Source organism: Stegostoma tigrinum, chromosome 1 (genome assembly GCF_030684315.1).
Source record: "Stegostoma tigrinum isolate sSteTig4 chromosome 1, sSteTig4.hap1, whole genome shotgun sequence".
Classification (NCBI taxonomy): Eukaryota; Metazoa; Chordata; class Chondrichthyes; order Orectolobiformes; family Stegostomatidae; genus Stegostoma; species Stegostoma tigrinum.
The window spans coordinates 70,886,202-70,898,270 of NC_081354.1; the positions used below are offsets into that span (position 1 = coordinate 70,886,202).

The 12,069-nt window shown below is 41.3% G+C and overlaps 1 protein-coding gene across 2 annotated transcripts in view; it reads left to right on the forward strand.

Annotated features, from left to right (window-relative positions):
- Positions 1-11,731, forward strand: part of anxa3a (annexin A3a) — a 68,664-nt gene extending 56,933 nt beyond the window's left edge. For both annotated transcript variants that reach the window (XM_048563059.2, XM_048562979.2), the window contains 2 exons: positions 610-732; positions 11,382-11,731. In XM_048563059.2, coding sequence (XP_048419016.1) covers positions 610-732; positions 11,382-11,441 — 183 coding nt within the window. In that variant the 3' untranslated portion in view covers positions 11,442-11,731. The remainder of the gene's footprint in view (positions 1-609; positions 733-11,381) is intronic.
- The last annotated feature ends 338 nt before the right edge of the window (positions 11,732-12,069 follow it).

The window sequence follows — 12,069 nt, forward strand, 5'->3', positions numbered from 1 at the left end:
GGATAGACCCAGTGGTGCAACTGCTTCAATTGTTGTTATGGAGCCTGGAGGAGTACTCCTGCTCTTCTAGCTTCAGAGAAAGAATAAATATCAACATTGACTAAGCTCTCTTTCAGCTGTACTCCATTTGAAACTGAGTGGCATAGGCACAGTATGTCAATACTGACCTAAGGTAGCACCAGCAGCCCCATTTCCATTGTAACACACCAGTTTGAATATTTACATACCTAATGCGTGCTCTGGCCATCTAGGTGGGCTCTGAGGAAGCAATGGATGCCTTGGCTGTGTGTGGAAATGGAGCAATAGGTCAATCCCCAATCAGTTCCTAATATCACATCATCATTCATACAATGACTCAGAATCTTCACCAAGGAATATATCTGACTTAATAAACACGACAATGATATAAAAGTAAAAGATTTCTTTATAGCGAATGTACAATTACAACTTACACTAATCAGACCAGAGAAGTCACAATAAACATAAGATACGTGACATGCCAGTGTATAAAAGCAGTTCGTGAAGACATCCTGCAGACTTAACCAACTGACATTCATACAATAATAGTCAATGGCACTGATAATGTAAGATATTGGAATTTTTTTACAGGGCCTGGGTACCGATGAGAACGCTCTCTCAAGAGTCATGGTCAGCAGGTCAGAAATTGATCTCCTGGATATTCAAGATGAGTATTTGAAACTGTATGGCCAATCTGTGTATGCTACTATCAAGGTAGGTCTGCAATCTGCAATCTTCTCTCAATTGTTTTCTCCCTCAATCTGTCATTGAAGCCTTTTTGGCTAATTTTCATGTACTTCAGCTCATACAATAGGGCTTTAGAATTGTCAGCAACAAATGAAGCAGATTAAACTTCAGAATAAATTGATTATCATTCATAATAATTTTGGGACCTGAATATAAAGATGTTACAATGTTTAAATTGTAAGTGAGCATTGAATCATTCAGTTCACAATGTATCAACTAGAGATGGCTTAAACTGATAAAAGTGTATGTCAGGTTAACTTAACTTCAGAGTCAAGGCTGCTCCTAATTTTACTGAGAATTACAATTCCTAACATGATTTCGTTCAGTTCAGTTTGATCATGAATGTGAGTAAGTTTTAAAATCAGACTTTTGTTACATTTTCAGAAACTTTCGAGTGATAGATACATTTGTATAGAAGCTGATTATATGATCCTCACGTAATACCAGTGGGACATATTGCATTTTGTATACAATACTGAAGCTGGGTGAGAGATTACGTTGCACGCTCTTGCAAGGTTTATCATTGTATTGGAGGCTTGTTGCAGGCTTAATGTGGTTGAATAAGGGGATACATTGAGTGTGTGGACATGATATTTGTTAAGTTAGCGTTGCTATTCACAATGAATGCTGCGCTGCACATTGGCAATTCAAAACATTTGCGGATAGCAGTTCAGGATGGCAACCAAAGGAACTACAGCAGTTCAGAGCCTTTTGAGACTACTGCTTGTGAGATGCAAATCAAGGAAATATTACAAAGGAGGGTTGCCTTTCTTACAACGAAATGTATCCATCACTCAAAAGTACAGTTTAAAAAGCTTCTTCCACAAGGGAATTACTTAGATTGAAGTACTGGCATAGATAGAAGGCAAGTACTGTAGGCTTTCACAAGGAGGAAGTACTGAGGAAGGCACAAGCAAATAAATTTGCACTTTCCACTGATGAAATTCTGATTGGTTTTATAATTGGGATGCAGATTACTCTGTTAGAATTGAAATTAAAATCTATCCCAGTAAGCACTCAAGTACCTCATAATATTAGGGAAATATAAAGAAGAGCTGATGTAGGAGAATTTTATGGATTACTTTATTAGTCTCCTTTAATCGATGCACATGTATGGGTCACATGTACAATGAACAAACAGCTACTTAATTGATAGCCCCATATTAGACCCTACATTAAGACCCATGTCTTCTTCTGAACCTCAGTTATTCAGCAGCATTGCACAAAATTTGCAGAAAAGTCTTTTTTTAAAACCATGACTTGACTGAAAATGGAACACTCTTCTAAAGTCCGAGTCAAAAGTTGCTTATATGTCATACACAGTCACTCACACCTCATTTCTCAGGAACATGTAAACGTATGATTTAGGAGGAGCAGAAATGGTGATTTGGCCCTCTCAAGTCTGTTCAGACATTTAACAGGATCATGGCTAATCTGTTTGTGTTTTGAAGTCCACATTCCCATCTACCCCTTATAACCTTTGATTTATTTTGCCTAACTAAAATCTATTTACCTCTGCCTTAAAAATATGCAATAACCTTGCCTCCTTATCTTCCGAGGTAGACAATTCCAAAACTGTACGAGCCTCTAAGGGAAATCATTGCTTCTGATCTCTGCCTAACTTTAATGGTGCATCTAGGTCTGGACTTAACCAGAGGAAAATAAGTTTTCATGTGTACCTTAACTAGACCATTCAGCATCTTAAATACTTGAATCAAGTTAAATTTTTATTCTCTGAACTCCAGTAATACAAACCCAGAATTCAAACCTATCATCATAAGACAACCTACTCATTCCAGGCATAAAGCCATAATATCTCTTCTGAATTCCTTCCAACACATTTACATTCTTCTTTAAATAAGGAGACCAAAACTGCACAAGGTATTTGAGATGTGGTCTCACGAATGCCCTTAATAACAGCTTCACTTTTATGATAAATTCTTCTTTTAATAAAAGAATAGTGTTTCTTTAACTGTTATCCCCACACCCAGGTAGGGTTCCCCAATTTGTTGCGGCTCCAAATGGCAACAAAGGAACAGGAGTAGGCCATTCAGCCCATTGTATCAGCCTCTCCATTCAGTACAAACATGTCTGATTGAACACTTCAATGCCTTTTATCCAACCTATTCCCTAATGCCATTCATAATCATTAAACTCCTGGGTGAGAAAGGGTGAAGTGACTTGCCCTTATTCACCCAATCACTCTGCTGGTCGCGATAAGACTAATTTTAAAATGGACCCCTTCCCTTGGAGATATTTTTTCCCAGACTCAAATTGACTGGTATGTTAAAATGTGCCAATTTAACCAGACTTTCTTGAGAAAGCACATGACACAAGAAAAGGCATGGCAGAGTAACATCATTGTGCAATTATATATTTTCCTTTAAGTCTAATGAGTCATAGAGTTGTACACATGGAAACAGGCCCTTCGGTCCAACTCATCCATGCCAACCACATATTCTAGTGAAATTTACTTCCATTTGCCAGCATTTGGCCCATATCTCTCTAAAACCTTCCTATTCGTATACCCGTATAGATTTTTTTAAATGTTGTAAATGTACCAGCCTCCACCACTTCCTCCAGCAGTTCATGCCATACACACACCACCCTTCCATCATGCATGAAAATGTTGCCCCTTGGATGCCTTGTAAATCTCTCTCTCCTCACCTTAAGCCTATGCTGTCTAGTTTTGGACTCCCCTAATCCAGGGAAAAAATCTCGTCTATTTACACTATCCATGCCCCTTACGATTTTATAAACCTCTATGAGTTCACCCCTCACCCTCTAACTCTCCCGGGAAAATAGCCCCAGCCTATTCAGCCTCTCCCTATAGCTTAAATCCTCCAACCCTGGCAACATCCTCGTAAATCTTTACTGAATCCTCTCAAGCCTCACAACATTCTTCCTATAGCAGGGAGACCAGAACTGAACGCAGTATTCCAAAATTGGCCCAACCAATTTACTGTACGGCTGCAACATGACCTCCCAACTCCTATACTCAATGCACTGTCCAATAAAGGCAAGCATGTCAAATGCCTTTTTCACTATCTTATCTATGTGCAGCTCCACTTTCAAGGAACTATGAACTTGCAGTTCAAGGTCTCTTTGTTCAGCAACACTCCCCAGGACCTTACCATGAAGTGTACAAGTCTTGCCCTGATTTGCCTTTCCAAAATGCAGCACCTCACATTTATCTAAATTAAACTCCATCTGCCACTCCTTGGCCCATTGGCCCATCTGATCAAGATCCCATTGTAGCCGGAAGTAATCTTCTTCACTGTCCACGACACCACCAATTTTGGTGTCAACTGCAAACTTAATGGCCACATCTCCTACGTTCACATCCAAGTTAATTATATAAATAACAAAAAGCAGTGGACCCAGTACCGTTCCTTGTGACACACCACTGGTCCTCAGCCTCCAGTCTGAGAAGCAACCCTGCACCACCACACTCTGTCCTCTACCTTTGAGCCAGTTCTGTATCCAAATGGCTAGCTCTCCCTGTATTCCATGTGATCTAACCTTGCTAACCAGTCTACCATGAGGAACCTTGCAAACATCTTACTGAAGCCGATATAGAACAAGTCCACCACTCTGCCCTCATCAATCCACTTTGTTGCCTCTTCAAAAAAACTCATTCAAGTTAGTGAGACATGACTTCCCATGCACAAAACCATGTTGACTATCCCCAATCAGCCCTTGCCTTTCCAAATACATATAAATCCTGTCCCTCAGGATTCCCCCCAACCACTTGCCCACCACTGATGTCAGACTCACCAGTCTATAGTTCCCTAGCTTTTCCTTACCACCTTTCTTAAATAGTAGCACCATGTCAGCCAAGCCCCAGTCTTCTGACACCTCACCTATGGTTATCAATGATACAAATATCTCATCAAAGCACCCAGCAATCATTTCCTAGTTTCCCACAGAGTTCTAGGGTATATCTGACCAGGTCCCAGGGATTTATCCACCTTAATGTGTTTTAAGACATTGAGCTCCTTTGCCTCTCTAATATGGACATTTTTCAAGATGTCATTATCTATTTCCCCATATTTAATACCTTCTATATCCTTTTGCAAACTAAGCACTGATGCAAAATACTCATTTAGTGTCTCCCCCATCACCTGTGTCTCCACATACTGGCAGTTCTGTTGATCTTTAAGGGGGCCTATTCTCTCCCTAGTCACCCTGTTGTCCTTACTGTATTTATAAAATCCCTTTGGATTCTCCTTAACCCTTACTGCTTTCCTTGTCTTCTTCACCCAAGATGGTGGATCCTCCTCTTGTAAATTTCCTTTAAGCGAGGAATATACTTATTCTGAACTTTTTAAAATATGCCCTTAAATGGGTACCACTACTTCTCTGTTAATATATCATCCAACCTAGCATTGCACTTCACTTCAGTTAGCAGAGCTTATGTGCCCTTATTTTTAAGTTTAGAACACTAGTTTTAAATATTCCCTTTTTCGTACTGAAGGTAAAATTCAATCATTTTGTGGTTGGTCCATCTTAAAAGTGTCTTTTTCCTGAGGTAATTAATTGACCTTGTCACATTATACAAAACCAAGACTAATATAACCTGCTCTCTATTTGGTTCCAAAACGTGCTGCTCTAAGGAACTATCCCAAAAGCACCCTACAAACTTCTCATCAAGCCATCACTGTCAATCTGATTTTTCCAATCTGTGTCAGAATTAAATTCATGCATGATTATTGCTATCCCTTTATCACAAGCACCTAATATTGTTTCTTGTTTAACTCATCCTACATTGTAGTTAGCGGGCCTGTAAGCCACTCCAACTATTGACTTTTTTTCCCTATTCCTCATCATTCAAACCTTTTCTACATCCGGATATAAGGTCATCTCCAACTACTATTAGAGATGTTATCTTTGCCATTGTAATAGTACTGGCCCTCCAGCTTTATCCAACTTCCTACTCTCTTTACAGTTATACAGTCATCAATATTTAAGACCCAGTCCTTGTCATCCTGCAGCCATGTCCATGTAATGGCTTTTAGATCTTGTTTATGTACTTTAACGTGCACTACCAATTTAATCAATTTGTTATGAATACCATATGTATTCTGATACAGAGCCATTAGTTTTGTCTTTTTGTTATCATCCTAACATCTAGTCTTAACTGTTGGTATATTCTTAGGTTTTTCCTCTTTGTCTTTGCCTGTCATTCTTTAACCTTTTAGTCCATGTTTGGACTGAGGAGGATTTGAAATTAGGAACTGAGTGAACCTGCTGGAATCCAAACTGAACTTCACTGAGCAGGTTGCTGCCAGTACAGAGCTGTCTGAAAAGGGAGATGGCGGTCTATTGGTAATTGGTAATCCAGAGGCTTTCTAGGACAAATGCTTCAGGGACATAAACTCAAATTCTGCTGGTGGGATTAATAAAGAAAATCTGGAACTTGTTGCTTGTTCCTTTTAATGGTGACCATGTAATTTGTTAATTGTCTTTAGGGAAGCAGTATAGCGTAAATGGGACTCCAGATTCACAGCATTGTGCTTCATGGTTAACTGCCCTTTGAAGAGGCCTAAAATCCTGTCAATTATTCCAATATACCATAAATTTAAAATAAAGGAATAAACTACACAACCACATGGTACTGACCTTGGCACCAGAAACAATACCACAAACCCGGTCCTATCGATCTTGCAAATATCGAGCACTTGAAGTCTTGTTCCAAATTTGGGAGAGGTATCCTAGAGTTAAGTCAAGTAACAGCCTAATATAATCATACCTATAGAATTGTACCTAACAGACTCTACCACCCACCATTATATCCTGTCCCACCTGTGGCGAAATACAATCAGGGTGACTGCATGGTAGTATACAAACAGATGGGATTTGAGTTACTTTGATTGGGGATGCCCCATAAAGTCTTATGGCGTCAGTCAAATGTGGGTCAGGACACACTGAAATGATTAACCCTTCATACCTATCTGCCTTAGCTTTTGAATTAGTTCACCTCAATGCTGAACATCAATTGAAAGAAACGCTGAAAACAGAGGATGTAGAATGTACTCTGGTTGTGTGATTTCAAAGCCCCTTACCAAAGTGGCTTGGTAGCACACTAAAGACTGATTTGGCAGAGTCCTAAAGGCATACTTGCCAGATTTTGCCTACAATCAGGTGGCAAGAAAACCAACACGAGGGAAAAAGAACATAATTGACCTTGTCTTCACCAATCTTCCTAACATAGATGCATCTGTCCATGACAATATCGGTAGGAATGACAACCGCACAATCCTTGTGGAGCCAAAGTCCTGCCTTTTGATATCATGCTGTGTGGTATTATCACTGTGCAATAGACTTCAAATAGATCTAACAACTCAAAACTGTCATCCACAAAAAAAAATGGGCTACTGGAAGTAGGAGAAATGTAATCAGTTACACTACCACACAAGATAATAAAATGTGAGGCTGGATGAACACAGCAGGCCGAGCAGCATCTCAGGAGCACAAAAGCTGACGTTTCGGGCCTAGACCCTTCATCAGAGAGGGGCATGGGGTGAGGGTTCTGGAATAAATAGGGAGAGAGGGGGAGGCGGACCGAAGATGGAGAGAAAAGAAGATAGGTGGAGAGAGTATAGGTGGGGAGGTAGGGAGGGGATGGGTCAGTCCAGGGAAGACGGACAGGTCAAGGAGGTGGGATGAGGTTAGTAGGTAGATGGGGGTGCGGCTTGGGGTGGGAGGAAGAACAGGTTAGGGAGGCAGAGACAGGTTTGACTGGTTTTGGGATGCAGTGGGTGGAGGGGAAGTGCTAGGCTGGTTGTGTGGTGCAGTGGGGGAAGGGGAGATTTTGAAACTGGTGAAATCCACATTGATACCATTAGGCTGCAGGGTTCACCTCCGCCCACCCACCCTCCTGCAAAAATTCCATCCCCTATTCCCAATTCCTCCGCCTCCGCCGCATCTGCTCCCACAATAAGACATTCCACTCCCGCACATCCCAGATGTCCAAGTTCTTCAAGGACCACAACTTTCCCCCCAAAGTGATCGAGAACGCCCTTGACTGCGTCTCCCGTATTTCCCGCAACACATCCCTCACACCCTGCCCCCGCCACAACCGCCCAAAGAGGATCCCCCTCGTTCTCACACACCACCCCACCAACCTCTGGATACAACGCATCATCCTCCGACACTTCCGCGATCTACAATCCAACCCCACCACCCAAGACATTTTTCCATCCCCACCCCTGTCTGCTTTCCGGAGAGACCACTCTCTCCGTGACTCCCTTGTTTGCTCCACACTGCCCTCCAACCCCACCACACCCGGCACCTTCCCCTGCAACCGCAGGAAATGCTACACTTGCCCCCACACCTCCTCCCTCACCCCTATCCCAGGCCCCAAGATGACATTCCACATTAAGCAGAGGCTCACCTGCACATCTGCCAGTGTGGTATACTGCATCCACTGTACCCGGTGTGGCTACCTCTACATTGGGGAAACCAAGCGGAGGCTTGGAGACTGCTTTGCAGAACACCTCCGCTCAGTTCGCAACAAACAACTGCACCTCCCAGTCGCAAACCATTTCCACTCCCCCTCCCATTCTTTAGATGACATGTCCATCATGGGCCTCCTGCAGTGCCACAATTTTGCCACCCGAAGGTTGCAGGAACAGCAACTCATATTCCGCCTGGGAACCCTGCAGCCTAATGGTATCAATGTGGACTTCACCAGTTTCAAAATCTCCCCTTCCCCCACCGCATCCCTAAATCAGCCCAGTTTGTCTCCTCCCCCCACTGCACCACACAACCAGCCCAGCTCTTCCCCTCCACCCACTGCATCCCAAAACCAGTCCAACCTGTCTCTGCCTCCCTAACCTGTTCTTCCTCCCACCCCAAGCCGCACCCCCATCTACCTACTAACCTCATCCCACCTCCTTGACCTGTCCGTCTTCCCTGGACTGACCTATCCCCTCCCTACCTCCCCACCTATACTCTCTCCACCTATCTTCTTTTCTCTCCATCTTCGGTCCGCCTCCCCCTCTCTCCCTATTTATTCCAGAACCCTCACCCCATCCCCCTCTCTGATGAAGGGTCTAGGCCCGAAACGTCAGCTTTTGTGCTCCTGAGATGCTGCTTGGCCTGCTGTGTTCATCCAGCCTCACATTTTATTATCTTGGATTCTCCAGCATCTGCAGTTCCCATTATCTCTCTACACTACCCCACTCCCTGGAGGTCTATCACTAGGCAATTGCCATCAAGGTGGGAGATTAACCTTGGTTAAATGAACAATGCAGGAGAGCAAGCCAGGAGCAGCACTGCGCAGCACTGAAAAAAAAAAGTTAATCAAGCATTAATGTACTTCAGATAGTTTTCTTTTTAATCGTTTTTTTCTTAATTGCTATTAGCATGGCTTTCAGCTTTATTATACCTATTGCTTGTTTTTCTCCTTACTTTATTCCCATATATCGTCCTTCCAAGTCTCTTGGTTCACCCCGATCTTGAAAGGTGAAGAAAGTTTTTGTTCTGTGAGGGGAATTACTTTTAGTATAAAAATCTTCCCTCAATTATACATTGTGACAGAGAAAATCTGCTAAGTATTTACAATCACCACATTCTCTTCCCAGCTCTTAGACACCTGCCATTTCTATTTTCACATCTTTATAGAAGATTTTTGCAGTTAAAAATAGCATTGAAGCTGATCAATGATTAATCCCATTGGAAAGTCCCATGATCCTACAGAACTGTTCATTTAAGAACTCATGTCGATGTCAACATGGCACGGAGACTGGAGATATTGACAGAACTCTTAAGAGGAGTAGATAGAAAGATATCATAGCTTTCACCAGAAAAACTTTATTCTTAGAATTTTCCCACTTCATTAGGGAAAATCAGACATTGAAAGTACAGTATGACAATATATTACTGCTTACTTTACGGAAGAAACTCCCAAAGACTTATTGATCCATTGCACAAAAAGCAGTGCATACGATCTTTCACTTTCTTTATTCTCTTATGGGAGTCACTGACATTTGTTGCCCATCCCTTGTTACCCTTCAAACAAATAGCTTGCTAAACCATTTTAGAAGGCACTTAAGAAGAAACCACATTGTAGTGGGTCTGAAGCCACACCAGACAGGAACGGATTTCTTTTTGAAAAGAGTACTGGTAAACCAAATCTTCACAATGATCAATGATAGTTTCATAGTTTAACCATTGTCAAGACTAGCTTTTAATTTCAGATTTATTAATTGCATGAAATTTGGATTTGAACCCATATCCCCAGAAAATTAGGGGATCTCTGTATTACTGATCTAGTGACACTACTGCTCCACGATCTTTGTCTTACTGTTAGAATCCCTACAGTATGGAAACAGGCCCTTCAGCCCAACAAGTCCACACTGACCCTCAGAGTATCCCACCCTGACCCAACCCCTATAACCCACCTCATCTAGATATCCCTGAACACTATGGGCCAATCCACCTATCCTGCACATCTTTGGACAGTGGGGAGCACCCGGAGCAAACCACACAGACACAGGCAGAATGTGCAAACTCCACACAGACAATTGCCCGAGGGTGAAATTGAACCCGGGTCCCTGGCACTGTGAGGCAGCAGTGTTAACCGCAGAGCCACCGTGCCGCCCCACAATGATTGTTATTGATATTAATTGTCACCCAGCTCTCTGTTGAGAAATGTAATTTATTTGTTTAATACCACAGAAATGTAGAAAATTCAAGTATAGCATGATGTTAAATAATTTAGCACAAAACTGAGCAAACTTACTCAGGGTAGAACATATTTTAACATATTTATTTACAAATTAACATACTTGTCATTGATTTGCTGGTAATGAGCAATAACTTGTTTCAAAATGACAATAAATAAATATCTCTTAATAAATCCTCAATGTAGATATCATTTTACCTAGATATGGACTGAACCTGTTGAAATATGAACCAGCATTGACTTTCCATCTCTTTTCAAGTTTCTTCCTAGTCACAGTCCAGAATTTTTTAAACTAAATTGCATGCAGATTAATAAACTTTCTTTGAGACATAGCTGTCAATTTAGCTTATATTGAGAGCAGAACTTTTAATAATAGTTAAATGTTCTGGTTTTTGATTAGTGTTCAGTCATTTGTTCTAAGGAATAAAACTGCAGTAAAATTATCCATATAAAGCTGCACTTCCTCATGTTCATGTAGAGATGCCTTGAGATTCACAAGTTGTATGTTTATTTTAGGAAATTTCAGTGTACTTCACAACAGCCCCACCTGAGCCACTATTTTGGTACTGACCTTACCTCCTAAGTCTTCCTTCTTACCTGTTATCACACATTCCACATGATCACCTCCAGTTCCATTCATTCTTCATGTCCTTGTTGTTGGCATCTAGATTTCCCAATCCAGCCTGAACTAGTGCTCACAACTCACTGTTAACTCTGAGCAAAATAAATGGAATCCAGATTTAGAAAGAAGGTAATTTCCTCATATAAAACAAATAAAAGATAGAAAAGGACGAGTTTAAGTGGAGTATTTCAGTTGTGCATTTGATCATTAATGTGTTTGGTGGACATATTTTGGCTACTTTAATTGTGCCTTTCATTTTTTTACCTAAATGATATCTTATTGCCTATTTGTTTCTGGTTTTAGGATGAAACTTCTGGAGATTACAGGAACACTTTGCTGAAACTCTGTGGAACAGGAAACTAGGCAACTATTAAATCACTGAACAAAGTGCTATCTATATTTTAATGTAGAGAATAGATGAGCTTCTGTTGTACGCTGTTTACTTAAATTGAAAGAAATAGCAATTAATTGTCAAACAATAATCTGTAATATTTAACCTAAATTGCACATAGTTGTAAGGTGACAGACAGGTTGTTTTCTACTTCCTCAAAAGGATGTTAAACTGGATCAGAGGGACGATTAGCATATAGAGAAGACCAGGTGTACAGCTGGATGAACACAGCATGCCAAGCAGCATCAGAGGAGCAGGAAAGCTGACATTTCGGGTCTGGACCCTTCAGAAAATTTCTGAAGAAGGGTCTAGATCGAAAACGTCAGCCTTCCTGCTCCTCTGATGCTGCTTGGCCTGCTGTGTTCTTCCAGCTCTACACCTTGTTATCTCAGATTCTCCAGCATCTGTAGTTTCTACTATGTCTGAAGATTAGAGTATGATATTTCCTGCTCCTATTCTGTGTAGCCACTCAACAATTTAGTGATCCTGGATTTGCTGTAATCACTGACACTGTCACTGTTGGTAAGAATTTTACAGTAAAAGGTTCTCTTTCCAGTTTTGCTCGAAATATGGTAGTGTAGACATTGTTGCCTGGAATTA